Consider the following 23,707-nt stretch of genomic DNA (forward strand, 5'->3'; position numbering starts at 1 on the left):
AAAAGTCCCTCAGAGCCCATGCTCCTGTTTTCTGCCACAGCTGGCACCTGCTATTTTCTGCATCAACAACACCCTCCCAAACAGACCCAGAGCACAAGCATTCATTTAAAAGTTAAAGGTAGCAGGGTCTCACTAACCTTCAAGTTCATCCAGGTCCATGCCCCTGCCATGGGCAGGGACGCCTTCCACTATCCCAGGGTGCTCCAAGCCCCATCCAACCTGGCCTTGGACACTTCCAGGGATGGGGCATCCACAACTTCTCACAGCCAGTTCCATGCTTAGTGCCAATAATTGCCCAGGAGGTCTGGTCTGAGTGGGGAATATGCGTATGATGAATTTGCTTACAAAAGCTGTATCATATAACTTTCCTGGGAATCAGAAACCATGGCATACTTCAGAGTATTTCCCATCTGACCTTCTTTATTTCCTCATATCTTAACAAACATAACAAACTGAAACATGGAGTCATTTCTTTTCTGTTCTGTAATAGAAAAAAGATACAGTGTTTTGATGCCCAGAAAATACATTAAACATTCATTTATTTGTGAGATTTTCATTATATTATTACATATGCCTTGGTTTGGTGCATAGGAAATGTACAGTTTAACATGCTAATTTTATTACCAATTTTAAAAAGGCATGGAGACTTATAACAGACAGGAGTCAAGGTCTGAGTTTCCCATGTATTGCTGAGTACTGATGATTTTGGAATTTAAGCAATATGCTGTGTTTGTGTAACAGGTTAATTTCAATGAGAGGTACTTCTTTAATTAGAATCAAACAATCTTACAATCAAACAATAACTACCAAAAAAAAGTATTTTTTAATATGTGCAATAGCTTGTTAGTCTCTAAGTATTTCTAATTCCTTTTTCACTTCCTCTGGTAGCTGCAGCTGAATGTCACTTCTTAAATATCCAGGCTGAACTTTTCAGGAATAATTAGCAATTCTGGGGGCCTATTCAGGGGGCCCAAACCTAACTGTTTATCACTCTCTGACAATGCTCTTCAAGGCAGTTAATGTGAGGTGAAATTATTAATCCTTATTCAACTTCTTCCATCCAAAGCCACCATATACTCATCCCAATGAACTCTGACATCTGTTTTTTTCCAGTCTGTCATTCAGGTTATCTGGCCAAGGAGCAATAGTTGAGATCTGTCCAAACATTCAGAAAAGTTTTGAATTCCACCAGGCAGCTGAGCAGTTTTACACACTACATATTTATGCAAACAACTACATCAGGCTCACTTAATTTGCTCCGCCCTATGTCTAATCAACATAATAGCTCGTTATTTGTCTTAAACTATAAACCAAATATTTAAAAACAAAACAAAACAAAACAAACAAACAAAAAAAGAACACTATTGGGTTTAAAAAAAAAACAAGTACATGACATAATAGCTTTTATGGTAATGTTTGAGGCTGGAGCACTTGCTTGTGGGTGTCCCTCAGAACCAGTACTCGGACACGAAGATGTGGACGTTGACGATGTTGCGGTGCGACACCACCCCGCCCATGACGTAGTTCATCTCCAGCTTGAGGATGGCGTGGAAAGGTCCAATTATGGGCCTCACCTGGCGAACGACACCTGTTGGGACACAAATAGGTTAGCAGGAGAACCCAGCTAAATCCGGGGCAGCTACACCACCCTCGGTGTTCGGTATAGGGAAAGGTATTTTATCTGTTGCGTCTGTAAATAGCTCGTGAGAAAGCTTGCGAAAGAAGGATAAAATACAACTTTTGAGTCAAAATGGCTTGAGGATCTGTAATGAGCACTCAAATGTTGCAAATGGCAAAACCCTGCTAAACGTGAATTTGCTTACAAAAGCTGTATCGTATAATTTTCCTGGGAATCAGAAACCATGGCATACTTCAGAGTATTTGCCATCTGACCTTCTTTATTTCCTCGTATCTTAACAAACATTACAAACTGAAACATGGAGTTATTTCTTTTCTGTTCTGTTCTGTAATAAAAAAAGATGTATTCTGAAAAAGAAATATTCTGAAATCAGTATTTTTTTTTAACCTTTTATTTGGAGACATGAATTCAATAAGCCTGCTGTGACACTGCTTTTACATAGGGCAGAAGGAGATTTCCCTGGGTAACCCAGAACACACGTTGCTCAGATGAGTACGTGAGCACACCTGGGAATGCCATGCAATTCCTGGTGTCGTGTTGAAGATCCCATTTCATTTGGAACTGTAGAAACTACCTGTATTGCATCAGTGATTTCAACCCTTCCCCTGTGAACACCAGAGGACACCAATCTGTAAATCATGAGTGTGCTGAATCATGGATGGACAACCCCCCTGGACACAATGGGAGTAAAGTTTAATGAGGAAAGGGGACTATCTCTGCATTTGCTCCTAGGTGATGCCCATGTGATGGTGGCCGTTCCTTTGCCAGCACTGGGGTTTGATAAGGAAGGAAGCAGTAAGGAAGAAGCTCATCCAGGTCACGAGGAATTATCTGTGCCTTGATGAAATGTGGCTACACAGAACAGTGATACAGCTTCAGACCTACAAAACAAAGTCAACACAAGCTTTGCCATTGACTCCAAAGGCTCCAGATCAGGTCCTAAACATATTCTCACTTCTTGTTTTTTTTCTAGGCCTTGGTGTTACAGAGTAGGCAGCTACCAAACTGCTCTCATCTGAAAAGGACGTCCCCAAATGTCAAAATCACGTGATGCCAAGGTCAGCCAGCAGGCACAGGGAGTCTGGTAGGGGACCCCCCTCCACAGACACCTCCTTCTGACAACAGACTGCTCTGACAGGGTGTTTGATTCAGTAGGAAATGCACAGTTTAAGGAGGGATGATTTGAGATGTCCTCCTGCTGCATGCTGGGGCTGTTTCACAAGCAGGCAGCACACCAGCACCATCATGGAGCCCCAGCCCAGCTCCTGCAGCCGTTCCCTATGAACACACTGGCCTGAGATCTGATAGGAGACATAAATGTTTGCTTATGCTGGCTGTCAGCACCTTTTCCTAAGGCAGTGATGACATTACAGCTCTGTCCTGTTCAAACACTAACTAGTATCTTCAGCATGAAGTGAAACTGCAAGTTTCTCACCACAGTCACTTTGCCTGCCATATTTGATGAATACACTTTTTAGGCATCCTGCCCCCTACAATTTATATGCATATATACTCATATTTTATTTTCTTTAGCTTTCTTGGCTACTCTCCTGAAGGTTATAAAAATGACTGGGCTTGGCAGATGCTGTATTGAAACAGAAAAGCCTTGCTAAAATTGCCCTCCCTTTAGGGTACATTCAAAGCATTTTGCTAACAACACATCACATTATTGCAGGCACTGCTCTAACTGAGGACATGGAAATGCACAGCATTGAAATCACTCAGTGCTGGCAATCTTTAACCAACCCTGTGAGCAGCTCCTGCAGTCATCACCAAGCCCTAGAGAGCAAAGGCTGCTGTTGACATTTAGCAATCCTATTATAGCATTCTACACTTTCTGTGCTACTCCGGTAGTTTACCCTGCTCTAGAGGTGCGATTGCAAATGGTGTTTTCTCTGCTCTGCTTTGCCACAGTGTGGCAAACACTCACACATCACTGATGCAGCATTCGGAGCCTTTAGTAACATTCTCATTGCTGTTGAGATGCACCCTGCTAACAGGCAGGAAAAAAGGTGCAAAGGGCACACACTGCAATGGGCAGTCCATGTGGCAGTGCCTTTTCACGCAGTTCTCCTGCTGCAGTTTTAAAATCCAGCCTATGAAATGGCTTGAGAAGTGAATGCCACACGTGCTGACAGCTATATTGAAGAAATAAATTGAGGGAATGTAGAAAGAAACAACACTCTGACAATAGTTATTTGTACAGTTAGTTGTGCCCATGTCCTAGATGGCGCTGAAATGATCAGCACTGCAGGAACCATTTCCCTTCTCTCCCATTAAATGAATGAGGATGATACAGGATGATACAGGCAGGTGGCTTAGTGCTACAGCATATGTGTAAGGATGCAGTCCTTCTGAATGGGTAAAATGAAAAGAAAAAAAAAAAGAGTTAGGAGAAACCCTTGGAATGTTCTTCTGGACAAAAAAAAACATATGAGAGGTTTGCTGCTCTTGGCAGATTCACTCCTTGAGAGCTTTGCATTTTTGTTTTGTGGCAAGTGCTAAAATGGAAAACCTGAGTATTTTTCTCCACCAAACTCAAGGACAAATGCAGATGGAAACCATGCAAGATGCTTCCTGTGTGTGATTCTCTCCTGTCTCGAACCTTTCACATCACCTACGAGGGAGGCACACAGCTCTGCCACACCCAAACAAGGCCAGCAGTGCCTTGAGCTCATTCATACAAAAGACTAAAGAAAAATCTTGAGATCTAGGCCTGGCCCATGCCGTTCACATATATGGCTCAACGAATCAGTCAATATCTCAAAAGCATTTAGCCCAGGACACATTTGGAGAAGCCACATGTAATAATTCTGGGTGTTTTTTAGTTACATGGATTTGTGAGACACTGCAAGATTTGCATAAACATGCTGTTTCACTATCCCTTTTGGCAAACTAATGGCTACAGATTTGTGGTCTGGCAGCTGTCAGCATCTATAGCTGAACACTAAGTACAAAAACATACCTTATAGTAGCAGGAAGGTTACGATTTTTAAATGCACTGAGAAGCCAGGAAATGTAAAAAATTAAGCAGCTTCTTTTTGATGTCTTTTTTACCCATCTAAATCCAAAATAGCTGGATGGAGCCACTCAGATTTGCCGTGGGGTTAACTGCAGACTGGAACTCGGTCCTGGGGCACTGCAGCACTGCCCACTGTTCTGTGAGTCACTGTCTGCAGGAGCACCAGTGGGGATGCTCAGGAAATCACTTGAAAACAGAGACCCCTCACATGCCACCACTTGGTCCTCTCAGGGACCAAAGCTACAGGCTCTACAGTTGGCAGAGAAGGTGAGTTCATTTAAGCAAGTTCGCCCCGATCCTTTTCCAACAATATTAGACTTTAGCTAGGTTAGCACAGAAGAAGAGGAAGAAGAGGAAGAAGAGGAGGAAGAGGAAGAGGAAGAAGAAGAAGAAGAAGAAGAAGAAGAAGAAGAAGAAGAAGAAGAAGAAGAAGAAGAAGAAGAAGAAGAAGATGATGATCTGAGTAACTGTCACTGATTCACCGAAGCTTTGCTTATCAGAGATGGGATAAATAAGACAGCAAGGATAATATTGTTAGTATTCCAAAGCCTTTCAGCAGCCTTTCTAGTATTTTAATCAGAGAGAATCATAGAATTGTTTAGATTGGAAAAGGCCTCTAAGATCGAGTCCAACCATTAATTCAGCACTCCCAAGGCCATCACTAACTGATGTCCCCAAGTGCCACATCCACACATTGGTTAAATCCCTCCAGGGTTGGTGCCTCAACCACTTCCTTGAGCAGCCTGTTCAAATCCTTGACAATCCTTCCAGTGAAGGAATTTTCCCTGACATCCAATCTAAACCTCCTCTGGCACTACTTGAGGCTGTTTGCCTTTGTCCTGTCCCTTGTTCCCTGGGAGCACAGCCTGACCCTCACCTGGCTGCACCCTTCCATCAGGGAGTTGTAGAGAGTGAAAAGCTTCCCCCTAAACCTCCTTTTCTCCAGGCTCAGCTCCCCCAGCTCCCTCAGCTGCTCCTCATAAGACACGTTCTCTAGATGCCACAGGTATTCCTTGGCTTGTCCATACCTCTTGAAGAGATCATTACATTTCTCTGCTTTGAAATATGTGGGACCCTCAGGCAATTCACCTCTGTGTTTGGTTGCTGCTTGTACTTCTGCATTAGGCAGCTGATTTGCTAAGAAGCTCCATTTTCAGCTGAGGAGAAGAGCTGCTGTTTTGTTACCACATTAACCCATCCCTGCCTTGTCATGCACTCACACCTTGCCTCCAGACTCCGAATTCTGACTTCTATGCTAAGCTCCTTAAAATACTCCTGTTTAAACAAACAGGAGTATTTCTTCCTCTTTTTTCACTGCTAGCCACAAAATCTGCTGCAATTACACTCTGAGGGGATCTGGGTCGTGGTGTTCCTCACACTGCATTTGCATTTCCTCTAGAGAAAGTTCCTCTAAGAGGGCTCACCATAGTGTGCAAAAAGCAAAGCAGAACCAAGCAGCTTATTTTCATAGTGCCATGAGAAATGACTGGTTTGGGTTGGTAGAGAGGTTGGAGTGTGTTAGGTTTTATGGTTCAGAGGTGAAGCTCATAGGATTTTCCACAGGGATTGATTCTTGAGTCTAGTCAAATATTTAAATCTATATCATCATTAGGAGCACAGAACAGACATAAATTGCACCCGTTCCTCAAAAAGAGAGCTTCAGAGATCCTAAATTTTTAAGGATCCCCAAAAAAGTCAAGCAGAGAAACAGGCAAGGAATCAGAGGTTGACAGTGGGGCTGTATCTGGTGACTGCTGGAAGAGGGGATGTGCTGCAGTAAACTCCTCTTGCCTTGCCTGCATATGCAGGCATATGTGTTTGTGTACATATAAGCAATCCCAGCTACTGCCAAATCAAAAGTTTTTCTTCCAGATAACCTGTGGGCTATGCTCAGGGAAACACAAGAAACACAGTTATCAAAATTGGGATCAATTCCCTCAACCACATTCCAAGCTTTGTGTTAAGAAACAAGCACCAGAGCTCTCATTCCTCTTGCCTCCATCCCATTGCCTCCCTCATGGGCTTAGAGCTATATTGTTTTTTCCTGTCACCACATACCAAAGGACAGCAGAAAGACAACTTTTTCTTTCCCTTTGTGCTCACAGCAAGCACAAAATGTCCTTTCTGTGACTCTTCTCAGGAGGCGAGTTACCAGAGAGATGTGTGGTTGGTTACTGTTGGGTGAATCCAGCGGGATTACCCCATTTTCACTAGTGCAACACTTCACCCTTGACATTACAGGCAAGTACTAATTTAGAAACTTTTTCTGGGAACAAACAATCGATTTAGGATAATTTGCTATTTTTTTAAAAATCATTGTTTAGTTGTATGACCTGTGGTCAGCTGAAAACTGACCATTGACTGAATAAATGTGGGATGTATGGGAAGGAGGTACTGAGAAAGCATGAAGTGATGAAAAGAAGAAAATCCACTTTTCTGAATCATTAATCTGTTAGTGAGATCCTAAATAGAACAAGACACATATTTTTACTAATTCTAAGATCTATTTTAAAATAAACACGGTAAAAATTATGCAAAATAATAAGAATGGGATATATATTTGAAATACCAGAGGCAGTCAAACAAATGCCATGGTTTCATGATGAATGTGGTGGTGAAGCTGAGTTGATTGTTGGACTTGATGAGCTTAAAGGTCTTTTCCAGCTTTAATGATTCTGTGATGCTCTGAAGTCTGACCATAGCTCATAGCTTGCTTTTCCTTCAAAACAAGCACATGCTGCTATTTTGGGGTTTGCAGTGGCCATTCACTATTAAAATTAACTTCCATGAATCAGAAACTAATATTGGCAGCAATATATGAATGTTAGTCCTCATTAGATAAATAAAATCCCATGTGAGATCAAGCATGTCTGGTTTCCCCCCTAAATTTCCTAACCCTTTAGTTATGACAGGCCTGTTTGTAAGTGAATGTTTAAGTCCATCATGAAATAGAATCACAGAACCATAGAGTGGGTTGGGTTGGAAGGGATCTTAAAGCCCATCCAGTTCCATCACCTGCCATGGCAGGGACACCTCCCACTATCCCAGGTCGCTCCAAGCCCCGTCCAGCCTGGCCTGGGACACTTCCAGGGATGGGGCAGCCACAGCTTCTCTGAGCAACCTGTGCCAGGGCCTCACCAGCCTCACAGGAAAGAATTTCTTCTGGATATCCAGCCTAAATTTCCCCACTCTCACTTTCAAACCATTGTGGAGCCATTGAAAATTTCCCCCTTTGAAAAGAAGCACAGGAAGGATTGTCAAGAGAATGTGCTATCACATGGTGGGGGAGTGCTGTCTCTTTTCAGATGGAACTTTTGGGATGAGCTGCTTGTGACACCTAGATGAGAGAGATTTCAGTGACACAAAAAATCCCACCATATAATCTTTCCTCCAGCTATTTTCCTTGTGCTTTAAATGGATGCTTGGAACATGAACTGATCAATTGGGAAAAATTCAAGTATAAGAAAATGTGATGAGAGCTGTGGAGCTGGAACCAAAACTCAGCTGAAACTCAAGTAATTTATTTGCCTTTATATTAAATTCCAAATAATCTCAGCCTGTGTTCTGAACTCTTACATTTGGCTGTTCCTGGGTCTCTGTTTCCCCACAAAAACATTCTAGTCCTTTTTACAGCCTTGTCAGAAATGAACAGTCCTAACTACCACAGCACAACAGTAACTACTCCTTTCTAAGTAATGGATCTTTGGGGATCACAAAGGAGGTTGTTGCTTCTGAAACCTACAGCCACTGTGTTGCTGTTAAAGACAAGGAGCCCAAAACTCTGGCACACTGGTAGTAGTAATGTGTGGTGAACAACTTTTTGAGGGGGAAAAGCTTGTTTATGAGTTTCACTTAAGCAATACAAGACCAATCTCTTCATGTTAATGTGAGATCCTGGACTATAACTTCAAGTTTTCTTTTCTCCTGAAAGCTTTTTGCTTTATACTGCAGGCCAAGATTTACAGAATTAAGAGTAAACATCTCTACTCCATCAGTGTTACTTAGGAGTGTTGTCATAGTTTCAGAAGAGATGTTCAGGCAATAAGAAAATTTAGGACTAGGGAAATGATCATGGCAGAGATTATTATAAAAGGTAAATTGATAGTATCATTCCAGAAATGAGCAAGAGGAAAATAAACCCAGACATGAATTAATGCTTCTTTGGATCAAATCATAGGAGTTGCAGGTTAGGCTTGAACACCAAGCTCTCTCAGTCTACAACACACAAATACATATCTACAGTGTGAAGCTAAAACTACATTGCCAATTTTTGGTTTTTCAGGCCTTAACTCAAAAAAAGTCATTGTAAGATTTGTAATTTCTTATTCAGTATTCATTACAAATATACAAAGTTCATCAGTGGGTTGGAAAATCATTCACATCCTGGTCACAAACAGAAAAGATGTATTTTAGGCGATTTTAGCTAATTTTTTTTGTCCTGTAAAAAGCTTTGCATCAAAGTTTAATTAAATTCTTTTCCTAAAGGCTTCTGTTTATTACACAAAAGGTTATGTGATGATTAAAGGCCAGAGTAATGATTTGCAGTGCATAAATTGCTCTGCCAACACAGTTACTCAAGTACGTACTGACCTATACTAGGCCAGGGAAGTGAATCAACTCCTAATTGCCTGATGTGTCCTACAGTTGAAAATGCCCTGCTCAAACGTTGCACGTCAGGGAATGTCACACTGCACCTGGAAGAGTGAGAGCTGCCTGTGCTGGGCCTCCCAAGGCTCCTGTCAGCCTGTTGCTCCAGCATGTCAAGGTCCCTGAGTCTCGCAGCACAACTCTGGTTCATCACCCCTGTCCAGGTGCCCTCTGGCCCATTGGCCAGGCCCTTGATGGAGAAAGTGGCCCCAAAATCGACCCCTTGGATGCACCACTGGTGACTGGCAGTGAGCTGTGCTGCTGATCCCAGCCCTACAAGCCTGGAGTTCAGCCTTTTTCCAATCTATCTCACTGTCCACTTTTCCAGCCTAGATTTCCTTGAGTTGCCTGTGGGGGTTCTAAGGGAGATGGTGTTGAAAGCCTTACTAAAGTCAAGATAAATAACATCCTCTCTTCTCATTAATCCAGCCATCTTTTTGTAGAAGGATGTCAGGCAGGTCAGGCATGATTTCCCTTTCATAAATCCTTGCTGACTGCTTCCAGCGACCTCTTTGTCCTTGTGATGTTTGGAAATGGTTTCCAGGTGGATTTGCTCCATCACCTTCCCAGGGACTCAGCTGAGGCTGACCAGCCTGTACTTCCCTAGATCCCTTCTGACCTTCCTGAAGATTTCAGTGATGTTTGCCTTTTTCCATGGGAACTTTTGATCACCACAATCTTTTAAAGAGAGTTGAGAGTGCCTCGACATTGGCCAGTTCCCTCAGCACTTGTCCCTCAGTGCCCCACCAGCACCCATGGACTTGGTTGTGCCCAGTTTGCTCAAATGTTCAAACCTGAACCTCTTCCACTGTGGGAGAGTATTTCCTGCTCCAGCTCTTCCTCTTGCTCTGAGAGCCCCAGGACTCCTGAAGGCCAGCCTTATCAGTAAAGAATGAGGCAAAGAAGGCATTGAATGCTTCAGCTTTCTCCATGTCTTTTGTCACCAGTTCTCCTGCCCTATTCCTGCCACCACAGGCAGCCTCACAGGCATTATTTTCCTCCCCTCTTCTCCAGTTCATGACTGTGCCTAAAGGAACAATCTAGCTGTCAAACTGCAGGCATTTCCCAGACCACCAGATATCTGTCTGCTGACTTCAGAAAGTTACGGTATACTTGAGATTCCTCCATCTCTCAAAAGCTGAATAGTCTTTTTCATTTTCTTTTTTTTGTTTTTTTTTGGGGAGTGTTTATGTGTGTGTGTGTGAAAGCTATCTGTATTTCTCTCAATTATTTGTCACAATAACAGTGTGGCTCCTGCTACGTGGTGCTCCAGTTTCTGATATAATCTGTTTTATTAATAAGTGGCTGCTCTATGTAAAATGAAATATTTCTTGGTAATCATCACTTCAGGCATCAAATAATATACAGAAAAATAGCTCTGAAGATATCATTAATCCTTAAGGTGCCACACCTGACAAACATAACTACAGTGAAAGGATTCAGAAAACTCATTAATCAAAATACAAGTACCAAAATAGATTTCCTCTTGCTTTGAAGTATATTGCCCTCATAACATTGGGAATTAGACCTTCATTCAGGTTTGATGGTGAATACTTCACAAAAGAAAAGTTTTGGAGAATCAAGTTAGAGTTGGATGTTAACGAGGTTTCCACGCTGATGGAGAACTGCTTCACAGGAATGTGGCTGGCTATACATGTCTTTGCTGAAGTATCTGGGGACAAGATTTTCAAAAACATACTTTTCAAACATGAATGTCCCAGATCTTTATTTAGGTAAAGAGCCTGTTTTCCAACTGTTGAGCAACCAAGTGCTTATAAAATACTTCAGAAGTCAGTTTGGCCACATAAAATTCACTTTTATAAGCTATATGGCACTCAGGGTAATTTCACTGTTGGTTTAAGCTGATCAAAAATAGCGGTGCTGTTATATCCTCCACCCCTTTCCTTGGCTGAACACCTGAAAGAACCAAAACCACAGCTTGCCACACAAGCACTCATCTGACCGCAGGGTGGAGTGTGTGCCCAGAGGTGGACAGGAGAAGGGGATTTCCCTGTGGAGCACCAACAAAGCTCCACAACACTGAACACAACCCCCTCGTTCCTCCCGTTGGGAATAGAAAGGCAGCAGTGATTTGGGTACTGTCACAGTGAGTACTGCACTAGTGGCATGAACAGGGCTCCTAATGACCCAGCCCCGCTGGTGCAGGGCTGACTGCAGTGGCACATTACCCTGGGATATAAAAATAATATGTATTTGTGTGTGTGTGTGTGTCCCTGGAGCAGTTCAACAACCATTATCCAACAGTGCAGCTCAAGGCAGTACTGGATGCTTCTCTGAGAAGTGTCTAAGAGGACCAGGGGCATGTGGAGACACCCCTCAGGAAAAGAGTGTAACCAGGTGGGCCATGCCTGGGACCACAACCACCATCTCTGGCTCACATCTCTCCCATGCATAGAAGATCTGTGGCCACTGGAATAATTTATAAGCCATGTAAAGGCTTATAAAGTCCTTAAAAGTCTGCTTAAGCAATTGTCTAAAACTCTCCAGGTACTCACATCCTTTGAAGTTTCCACCCAGGGTACAAGTGTTAAAGTTTAGCTAAAACTGAATCTTCTCTTTTCCCTTTTGCTTCTACTCCAAAGAAAAAAAATGAAATTACAGTACAGGAATTACATTTCAGGATGGAAAAAAGGACATTTCTGCATTATTCAACAGGTCAGAAATTTAGGATTCAATTTAATATAAATTCAACGACTCCATGAAGTATAATTTCATTAACACTTAGGCTTCTCTAGAAAGCTTTGATTGCTGAAATGCATAAAATAAAGAGGCCATAAAGAGGTGTCGTCTCATTAAGACATTTTTTGGCCAGAAACAAATGGTGAATCTTCTCAAAGCTATTATCTGTCGTATTGGATCATGTGGAGCCTTGGTATTATGAAAGAATTAAAAACAATCTTTGATTTTACTGAGGTTTGGCTAGTTTACAAATACCGTGATCTTTATTAAGGATACTAAATAACTTCAGAGAGATGTGTTCTTATCTTGGGTTGGCAAACTTGAAGTGCTTTTAGATGTCTGGTTTGCCTTCCAGCCAAACCTCCAATGGGTTTCAATGTTGACAATGCTGTGAAATCACTCATGCCTAAAATGCAATAACTGTACTTGAAGTAGCCTCATTAAAAAATAGTTTCCATCATATATTTTTTTAATCTTTCCTGTTCCACCTTTAAGAATATGAGATGCTCTGTGTATTAGAAGAGCCTTACATATTACAAAAACAGGTGGAAAAACTTGAGCGATGAATGTCCAAAATGTGCCAAATCACGTTTATCAGCCTCCTGCTACTTTATTCCCAATATGTTATTTACAGGGGGCTTCACGTGAGAGTGGCTATGTTTACCCTGCCTGTCTCACAATTGCATTATTCCACAGATTCAGCCACACAACGGGTCCACAACGCCTGGGCAATTGATTATTGTGACCCTTGTGATAAAAGCATTTCTTGCAAAGAGCCACTGTTATGGCACACAGCATTACATACCTCTGTGATTTGATTTACCACGGAAGGAAAAGTACCTAATCCTGAGGCTTTGACACAGAAGGCCCTATAGAGTGCTCAGTCATCACCTGGGGGCAACAGCTCTGCTGTTCCTGTTTGCAGAGTTCTGACAAGGGGGCTTCCTGAACTTTAATGTGTGTCAATTCCTGACCAGTTCTCAAAGGCTGAAATAAGGGTTCACTTCATCACATTTGGCCCCTTTAAAAACAAAAGTTAAGGTAGGGGGTTTTTTAAGTGAGCCAGGCATCTGTGTATCATACTGGGAAAGATTTATGGTACGCCTTGGGTCTTTTCTTCCTTTTCCATTTTTATAGGGGGTGCAGGCGCTGCTGCGGGAATAAGATGGTTGCTATCAACACACAAACTTGGATACAGCAGCAGGAGCCCCTGAATCACAGAATGATTAAGACTGGAAAAGATTTTCAAGACCTTTAAGTCTTACCTTTGACCAAACACCACTGTCTCAACTAAACCAGAGCACCGAGTATCACGTCCAGTCACTGATCAATTGCACATATATTTCACACTTGGAGATCATCATAAAAGCAGGTCTTTGACTACATTGAACTGGGACAGAGCACCTCAGAAAGCTGGATTCACACAGACACCTCTCAGAGGAATTGCTGTAGTATGCTTCTCGGTGCACTGGATTTCAAATCTGGCTTTATTTGCTCATTTATGCAGTATCTCAGCCCGCTGTTTAACATCAATACCAGAAAATGCATGCTATGCAGTCTGAACCAAGGACTTTGGTTCACTTTGCTGTCCCTAACTCAGTCCATTTCTTTCCCAAGTTGTCAGGTTTTATACTTCACACCACAGTTCACAAAACTTCATCAGAGCCACAGTATAATTTATCTGTCTGCTGAGCCTTATGGAAACTGTAACCAATGGTGGTCTGTATGAATGGTTTTGTAATAACCTGTACCACCTGAAAGGTGAGGTGAACACTGATCAAGGAGAAGAGTTGGATTAACCAGACACTTGCAATGTGCTAGAGTGAAATTTGGCATTAGGAAGGTTGTTCCACTTGAGATCAAGACTCATTCTCACCAGAAAAAACACCTTCAGCATTTCTCAGATATGAAATTAAAATTTGCCTCCTGCTCAAGGTGCTCCTTTGGCCCCAGAAGAGCTCTCCATCCTCGTTTCTTTCCTGGAGGGGAGGGAGGGTGTTGAGCTATTTGACTCCTGAGCAGTGCACTCAGCAGCACGCTGAAAGGGCAGGTTTAGGCAGTAAATCTAGGATCCCATTTACCAAATGGTTTCTGGGCACCCTCATCTCAAATGGACAGCTGCTAATTTCGACAGGGCAACCTGGCACAGAGAAAAACTTCCCAAAATATTCTTTTCTGAGGAGGTCATCTTGTGAGAGAAGAAAGCCTAGGGATGAAACCAGAACAAAGATGCTGAAAGAGACAGTGCCTTTTTTAATGTACAGCTGCAAAAGCCTGTTGAAAAACTGAATTATGTCCTGCTCCATGAGTTTGCTGGTAATGACTGGGCAGCACCAGTTTTGTATGGCCAGACACCACTGTTGTTTCAGGCCAACAACACGATAATCACAACAAAACGTTCCTATTGCTGCTTACTTTCTAGAAAGAGTATCCACATGGGGAGATAACAAGTGTTCTCTCTTCTTGCCCCTGTAAAATGCCCCGGCTCTGCCTCACAGAAACCCAGCCGTAGGTGAAATGTTCCTTTCAGCACCAGCTGTGCCAGGAAGCCCACATCAGTCTGGGAAACTCATTTTGCTGAACACCAAAACACATGCACAGCCAGCCTGTGGCCCAAAGATAGAGTCTGGAGAAACAGAGGAGAGAGAAGCAGGGGGAATGTGAAGGTACTTGCCTGGCAGTGGAAGGTGGGACAAAGTTCAGAACCAAGTCTTTTGCAGACCAGTGACTGAATTTAATGTCAGACCATACAAACATTACATCTCTTGTAAAAAGACTTCGCCACACTGCAAATGGCCAAACTACTCATGAGATACAGAACTACTACCCCTGTGCTAAAGACAGGGGTCACAAAATTCAAACAAACCTCCAGTCTCCTCCTCCTGCCCCAACTAATGTGGGGTCTCACAAACACGCTTGCTCGTGGTACCTGGTTTTGTTTACCTTCTTGAAAGTTTTTGACAAGTCTTTCCTCAAACTCTGGGACACACTAAGCAATGATACCACAGCAGAAATTCGACTAGCGATAAATCCAGCATAGTGCTATCAGTAGCTGACACACTTTAATGGTTCGAAGGTAACATCATGAGCTGTCACCCCCGTGAAAAAGGCTGGAAATTTGGGACAGAGACAGCAATGTAAGCCTTGCAAATAACAACAGAGAGCAGCAGTACATATCAGTGCAGATACAAGTGCATTCAAGCACCAGCACAACCCCCCATGGAAACTCTATAGTGACTTTTTATAGCTATATTGGCTCTGGATGTTTTCCAGAAGAATAGCACCATTCTGCTTTATAGGCAAGAATATAGGCTGAGGTTATTACCAAATGCAATATGGAAGATTTCAGCCTATCAAAACTACTTTTGGCTGTATTGTGAAATTTTAAGACCTTCCTGAAGTTTACCAGACTACAAGGTGGGATTACTGTTTTAAAAAATGAATGCATAGCTGAAGGGGAAAGTGTTTTATAGCAACTGATAATACCTTAGGCACTGATAGGACATTTTTGCACAGGTTGAAAATGCATTCTTCATTTTTCACTGACAGCTGGTTAAAGGAGGAATGCAGTGAAAAGTCTATAAAAGCTTTAAAAAGCCACCAAACCTGGATAGGTTTGCACTTCTGTTTTTCTCCCACCCAGGCTAGTAAGTGATGTTAGGTTGTTAACAATATCATTTATACTCATTGCCACTTTGGCCTGTAACCACGCCAGGAAACGAGGAGTCTTCAGCACTTCCTGAACCAGGAAAGACTGGGGATTTGCATCTCTTTTTAATATAACAGGGTAAAAGTATTGGAAGTAACTTTTTATACAATTCCTTTTTATCAGATTGCATGAAGTCTACACACCGTCTCTCCAGGAATCTGGCTTTCATTCCTCCTCTTCCACTGGAAGATACTTTCTGTAGGTCAGCAGAGCTACTTTTGGAGTTTGTTCTTAGTTCTCTTGGCTTCTCCATGTCTGATAGTGCTGATCACTGATTCCCGTTTGATATGTTTTCTTTCCTTGATTTTGCAATACTGTCCTTGCCTCTTGCTTCTCCTACCTTTGGGCCTGCTTCTTCTACGTATCTTTTGGGAGACTGTGTTCTTTCTTTTCGTAACATTCCCTGGGGGAGTGCTTTCCTCTGCTTCTGTTTTCTCCTTTTATCTTCCTCGCAACCTGCTCCTTCACACTCGCCTCCTCCAATGACCTCAGCTGCAATCTCTCCATCAACAAAGCACAAACCAGCCTGATCAGCCATTCCCCATCCCATCTCACACATAACTCAGCTTCTCTAACATCTCTCTGAAGTCTCAGTGTCAGCTTAGAGGGATAATGGCTGAAACTGGTAACCTGAATCCTTTCAGCCCAAAATTCTCAGTGTTGAAACCCCTACTTTTCCTCTGTAACTTCATCTCTAACATCTCCTCCCACTCTTTAAACCTTTCCCAAAAGATCTGTACCTTTTCACATTTTTTTTTTCCCCCAGTTGCACTTTTGGGAGCATGTTCTTTTGCATGTACACAAGCACAGGTTACATGCAGGTCCTTCTTAGGGCATCATCTCTGTCCTTGTTAGTGACAGCCCAGCTAAAACTGTATTACTCATGAGGGTCTTTCTGCAACTGCATCTTCATTGGTCTGTCCTTTCTTCCTCTCTTTCCCCAGTGCTGCCTCGCTTCTCTGAATCCCTTCATTGGCTTCCTCTAGTCTGATACTGAGTCTAGGTTTATTACACTGAGGTCTTTCAGTAATTCTAGTAATTATTTTCCTGCTTTTTTCCATATACTCTTATGCATTTCATCAAGCTCTGAACTAGTCTGTGTTTTTTCTTTAACAGAAAAAAAAGACTCCAACCAACAAAAGCTCACTGTAGAAATGCTCAATCTTTTCTCTTGTAGAGAACATTAATCTTGTAAAAAGAAAAAAAACAAAAAAAAATTTGGTGATCTAATTTTCATAAGCAGACAAAATAACTTTGATATTCTGGTCATTTCTCCTGAAATAGCACAACAGAATGAAGCATGCTTCTTGTTTCTTTGACCAATGCATTTATGGTTTATTATCAAATCAAATTTATTCTTTCCTATATGGGCAGCAAAAAGACATTAAAAAGTATGTATAAATAATAATAATCATAAAATATGTTTCATGGATCCCAGTGGCAAGTGTGGTCATCCAGCATGATGGTCCAGGTGTGCTCTCCCGGAAGCACATAAATTGCTTTTTGCAACAAGTTGGAACATTGTAATTGCAGACAGATCCTGAAAACTCTTCTGTTACTGGCCTAGTTGGGCATTTGCTCTGCTAGAGCTGCTGTGTTCCACACAGTTCTGATGTCCTTGTAACTTAGTGGGAAAACCACTAAAGCTTTCTGATACTGTCTGTGCCCTTTGGGGTTTTCCTCCCTTCTACAAACCCTTTCTTTACAAGAGGGACTTTGTGAATTCTCATGGACTAGGATCCCATCTGATCTGTCTTGAAAACTTCCCAGCATGTTTTAAGGAAACACCTAACACTCTGATTATTAATAATAATAAAAATTATATTACGATGAAAGCAGCAGAACCGCTGCTGGCAGAATTATTTGCAATTCTAATATCACACAGACAATGTGCTGTCCTGAACTACTGCCCCTCCAGGTAATATCAGCTGGGTTTTTTTTTTTTTTTGATTTTCCTTTTCCAATTCTGCTGCAGGCCGTTTTCTTTGCAGCTTCCACCCATTAATCTCAAAGTACATTTACATAGAGGAATTAATTAAGAGTCTTACACACAAGAATTAATTAAGACAGTAATAGGCATGTTTTATCATCTCCGTGTTGCACAGGGGGAACTGAGGTGAAGAAAGAGTTGCCCAATTCTTTCACAGAGCTGGGAATATACTTGGGCAGGTATCATATCTTCTCAACTCAGTGTGTGAGAATATCCTTTCTCTCTTTACAATGTGAGGCAAATAATCCAGTTTACCAAGTAAAATACCACTGACACACAGTCCCATTCTTCAAAATAGAAACCATTCCCTCAGGCAAATGCCTTGGCCAGTCGAATTTCCAAACACATCCTTCTTTCTTATTTCAGACAGAAAGAAGCACACGGCACGAAAAGCAAACTACTGTAACTCCTGTGGGATCTGATAACATTTATACACTGCTAAAGAAATGCCCCGATAACTGAAATCTGTAATCTTATCATCCTGTTTTAACAGGCTCTCCCTTTTTCTCAGCATTCACATGTATACTTCTGTTTGATCAAGAAAGAAATAGAAACCTAGTGACTTAGGATTTTTATCTACAGTTCATAAAACCTTTGTAGAGCTGACGTTGTGCTATCCTGCTTCAGAAATGCACCAGTGCCACCTTCAGACCATGTGAAATAGGGCTTTTTACAACCCTCCATATGAAAGCTGCAGTGGTTTTTCTTTTCCTCGGGACAAGTCCTGCTGAAGCACATGTATGAACCTGAGCAGAATCTGCACGTTCACATACCAAAGCACAAGTGTTCACTGGGAAGAGTAGTCCTTCATTTTCATAAATAAACATTAATAAAGAGCAATCAGATACTACTTTTTAATACCTGTCATGGGAATGCCACTGCCTGAGCAACTCCCATTGGGCTGAGCAACACATCAGCTGGGACCTGCTCCTGCCCTCCACCTTAAAGTCATTTGCCATTTGCTCCTGTTTACATTAGGTCCCTCATCATTTTAAAACTAAGCCATTTGCATTTTTAGTTAGACCCAGTTCTGAAAAAATGTTGCAATACTTCTCAAATTAAAGAATAGGCCTCTGGTATTTTCAATAAAAAATTGACTGTGACATTAGTTCAAATTACACATATTGGACTGACGAATTTGAACTCAACACTGTCTGGAAAATCAAGGGAGGAATTAATTACTTGAATTAATTTATTTGACCTTGTCCTACAGTACAGTTGAAAGAAGAAAGTAGGCAGAAAACACTACTCACCCACTGTCATACCATCCATGTAACGCTTGATGATATCAAATGAATCTCTTAAATTTCCTTCTGTAATGTCAAATATGATATCTGCCTGGTTGGCCGGATATGTAGGTGTGATGGCACGAAGAAAAATAATCTCTGCAAGTAAAGAGCATCACAGAATGCACTGACAAGTATTTGAAAACATCACTGAAGAATCAAACAGAATTTGATCCAAAATGACTTGTCCTCAAAGTTGGCGGAAGACATTCCCCTCCCTTATCACTCCCGGTTTGTCCTTTAAACACGAAAGGCAGAAGATCTAAGGGAAGCAAGGATTTGGATAGATTTGTTTTCTCCTCCTATTTCCACCATCCAAGGACCCTTGAAGCCAAAACGCTCTTACTTTTAAAATCCAGAAAGATTTCTCTTAAGAAGTCAATCAGTTTTCCAGCATGTACCCAAAGAGGACAACACCAAGGATCTACAGGCTGGGCTGAGGAAGGGACCAAACAGATAAACTTCTCCACTCTAATTCCCCATGGCAGTTACAAATTAAAGAGTCCTTTAGGAGCACTGGAGGAGGTGTTTATGTTTCAAAATAAAAGTGAGACAATTTTCAAGTCCCTTGTGAGGGATGGAGGTATTATTACTCTCATTCTTATCCTCACTCTACAGATGATGAAACTAGACTTGGAGCTGTAAGAATTCACCTGAGGCCATGCACTGAATTACAGCTTACGTCTTCTGAGCTTCAGTAGCAATCTCAGATCACTAGGTCTCATCTCTTTGTATTAAAACATGGGGATGGACTAATGAGGTTTGGGAAGCATCCTGGGCCAAATCCTTAGCTCTGCTGCCAGTACACCTGGTGAAGCTGAAGGGGTGTGTATGGGAGCAAAAGTGGCCATGGGGCATTCCTGCATTCCCTGTGAAGCAAGGCCAGCCAAGGCCTGACAGAACCTACACGAGCTCTACATCGGTGGTTAAATTGTTCCTGTCCGGGCAAGGACTGGGATGGTTTTTTCCCCACTCCTGCCTGGTGCAGAGAGGAAGAATCAGCTTTGGCTTTAATTTAGGACAATTTTCTGAAACAGCAAGGCTGAGATTTTGGGTACATCAGAAATGGGGATTTAGGGCCCTTAGAAACCCCTCCAAAATAGCCTTTCTTACCTCCATACCCTTTTCTCTGTGCCACTCAGTAAGATGCTGAGAGCAGCAGGGCTGCAGGCAGTCATCCCACTGATGGATGCATTGCCAGAAAATCCAAACAAATGGCAAGGAGTAAAACCTGGCTCTTTATCTGTAAGTTTTTATTTTTTATGTGAGCTAAGAAAGTGAGTGGAAAGTGAGTCTGAAACTTCAGGACTTAAGAACTCACAGGAACTTAAGAGGATGGCCACTCAGTTAGGTGCTTTTTGAAATTCTTGTCTTAAAAACTTTCTGCTCAGTTCTTGGAATTTCCTTCCCTTTAATCTATAACAAACAACACTTTTTTCATAGGTCAAAAATCAGCCAGTAATCATATATTTATTATATTTATTTTGTGATTAATGTCTGCATATAAGCTTTTTATTCTTGGAACAAGTCACCTGTCAGTAGCAAACAACTGGTCATAGACAGATGAGAGAAATATATTTAGTACCTGGTTCCTACAGCAAAACCTGCAAACAAGGGAAGAAAAAATGTCACAGGGTGTATGGCTATCGTGTGAGTAAATGTGGTACATGGGAATTCAGAGTCAATATTTCCTTAGACTGGGAGGCAGTATGAGTTAGAGCTCAGGATGACTTTCTTTCCTCCCTAAAATTAAAACTCCTGGATATCGAAGGTTTTAATTAAATGAATAGTAAACTATAATTTGGAGCTATGCAAACATTTACTGCACTGGTAGCGAGTCTGGCTTTAGGCAAGGATTTCTGGTGGAGGTTTTATATGCTGTAGTCTATTAAATGGAAAAAGGAACAAACCACTTACCTTCAGGTCTTGTAAATTCTCTGAACGTGGGCAGTGAAATGACAGTGTGGGAAATTGTGTGGACTGGATCCAGCAGACAGCTGACATCATTTGGTCGACAAGACTTAATGCAACGGATGGTATCTGTCTTTTCTAGTCTGACACTAAGAGAAACCAAAAAGAGATTCAGATATAGACTGAATATTAAATACTTGGTGTTTTGCAATCTAGGGAGCTAGAAACTGTAGTTGATGTAAGTGTTGATTCTTCACCTCAAAAACTTAGACAAACGCAGATCATGAGAACTTCGGGACCCCTGAAGAACTTGGTTTGGCTCAGAGTTGCAGTCAAAACCCCCTCAAACACATTTCTTCAAGCCAGGCATGTGAAAACAAGAACTGTAGTGCCCAAGATGCCATGTAATGTCCCGTTCCAAGGACAAACAGGACGAAACAATGACACCCACACCCTCAGCTGGCCTGGTCTCAGCCATTTCAGTGGAGCCACTTTTTCTTGCACAAGCCTTTTTTATTCAGTCATATGAAGCAGACAGAATTGTTTCTATTTTAGAAACCTGGCATAAATATGTAAAGGGCCAACTTTCACGGGTTTTGGTGTAGCAAGGGCCAGAAGAACCTCTTTTAAGTCTTTTTTTCATACCCTCCCTTTCCATCTGAAAGAACTGAGAAAACAGAGAGGAATGGAAACTAAGGGAGGACAAAACTTAACCACACTATTTAAAACCTCAAAGGTTGAGTTCTGAGTTTGGGGAAATGGTAAGGGTCATTTCATATTCCATCTCAACCAGCTGCTCATTCGGCCTTGAAAGTCTATTAAAAGTTAAATGACTTCTCACCCTTGCCCACTAGAGTGAATTTAAAGTCACTTACAGTTCAAGAACTTCACACAATGCCCACTCTGTGTTCATGAGAGATGAAAGGGCTGTGCTGGGACTTAAAATGTGACTAAGCCCCACAAACGATCTCAACTTTGACCTGCCCATTTCTACATATTTCTAAGTGGAAAAAGAAAATACTGCAGTGTCAGAGGAGGGGGAGAATTAAAAGATTAAAAGTGAGAAAAATTTACTGAGTTAAAGGGAAACAGAAAAAAAAAAAAAAAAAAAAAAAAAGAAGACTTAGTTTGCTAGATACCTCTAAACCAAATGATTCTTGCTCTTTTCAAAATGCGTTTTCCCAGTCCACACCTACAAGCCACCTTTCCTCATATGTTCAAAGGAACTTTATGGCTCTATTTATAATCAATATTTCAGTAACTTCTTATTACATGTTCCCACCTCTGCCCACCCAAGAAAATTAGGCCAAACATGCTGATACTGTATGAAGTTAAATAAGGGGAAAACACGAACCAACATCAAGGAACTCATTCTTCAACAGACATGAACTGGCACAGTCCACGGGGAGGCAACAGAGCTGAGTTAATAAACACCAGCTGAGCTTGGTATTCACACCCTGCACTTGTTGCTTTGAGACTGGCCAGGAGATACAGGCCAGAAGAGACCTTTTACTTCCCACCGTTATCTGTGTACGAAATCTTGTCATGTGCTAGGCACCTCACTTAAAAACAGTAGCTTGCATAACTTATTTTGGGACACTATTACTGATGAAGGAGTGTTCGAACACATGTAACATCCTAAATTACACAGCTGTATTTAGACAGTAGAATTTGTATGCAAAAAGCATTGTGGTGGGAGTGCCTCAGGCATTCAGTAGTGGTCTCCTTTTGGTTTTTTCTGGGAATTAAAGAGAGCTTTACTCTCAACTTCAGCTGGAACAAAAGGAAAATACAAATATTGATGAAATACTTAGCCAATAAAGCCATAATTTTGTGTAAGATGAAGTCCTAAGTAACACTTACACTTGGGATTCTCACCTGTGGAATAAAACTTCTGACCTGACTTTGGTACAGATCAGAAGATCTCAATGATCACAAATGATTTGTGTTAGTTCTCATCTAAACCGAGTTTCTAGATCCATCCAGCTCATAACCACACGTGTGACACATAAATGTCTGTGCCAACTCTATTTCTTTGCACCTTTTATCTCTCCCCTTTACAAATCCCATTAACTTTGTTTTTATTTGCATGCTCTCTCCACACTGCTGAACTGGAATTTGTTCTTTCATTATACTCGCTCTCTGATCTCCTTTCTTTTGCTATCCCTGCTAATTGCCTCATGCCAGCATATCCAAAGTGCAGTTGATAACACTTTGTTCTCTCGTTGCTTCATCTTTTGGACATCTCCAAACTGAAGTAACTTCTTTGATAACTAACATCTATTTCAAATTCTGATATTTGCTATAAATGATATGCTGTGTTCTCATAATACTTTATAATTTTATCCTTACACGTCGTCTTTGCATTTCATCTTCTGATGAGCTGATGTTTTCCTTTTTGCTCATGTTCTCCTACAGTGGGCACTGTGACTGACAAAAGTTTCTTCCTCATTGCTGAGAACTTTTTCATTTGTACTTTCCTTCAAGTTTTCTGCCTTTAGCACAAATTACAGCTTTGGAGATTGTCTTCCCCCTGGGCATTTTAGTTTAAAGAGAAGAAAGTTAAGAAACAGCTCTGCTGCTCTGATTATTTCCCGAATATAATTTTTTTCATTCTTCTAGGGTCCTGGTATGATTCTTTTTTGTACTGTCTGTTAGATTCAGTCAGTAAGTTCGTTGGACCAGGAGCTGTGATTTCATTTTCATTTGGAAAATATAAATAGCACTATGTAATTACATACGTGCTCCTGAAAGTCCCAGTGACACTGACGCATTCAAGCATCACAGGGGAACGTGAGCTTTG

At 41.6% G+C, this 23,707-nt stretch overlaps 1 protein-coding gene across 3 annotated transcripts in view; it reads right to left on the bottom strand.

Moving 5' to 3' along the window:
* Positions 1–393: 393 nt before the first annotated feature.
* Positions 394–23,707, bottom strand: part of FBLN1 (fibulin 1) — a 71,025-nt gene continuing 47,711 nt past the window's right edge. For all 3 annotated transcript variants that reach the window (XM_066184333.1, XM_066184335.1, XM_066184334.1), the window contains exons 15-17: positions 20,911–21,053; positions 18,961–19,092; positions 394–1,588 (exon numbers count right to left, since the gene is read on the bottom strand). In XM_066184333.1, the coding sequence (XP_066040430.1) occupies positions 1,449–1,588; positions 18,961–19,092; positions 20,911–21,053 (415 nt within the window). In that variant the 3' untranslated portion in view covers positions 394–1,448. The remainder of the gene's footprint in view (positions 1,589–18,960; positions 19,093–20,910; positions 21,054–23,707) is intronic.

The sequence above is a fragment of the Chamaea fasciata genome, unplaced genomic scaffold, assembly GCF_029207755.1.
Source record: "Chamaea fasciata isolate MVZ Bird 193981 ecotype frontalis unplaced genomic scaffold, bChaFas1.0.hap1 SCAF_5, whole genome shotgun sequence".
Classification (NCBI taxonomy): Eukaryota; Metazoa; Chordata; class Aves; order Passeriformes; family Sylviidae; genus Chamaea; species Chamaea fasciata.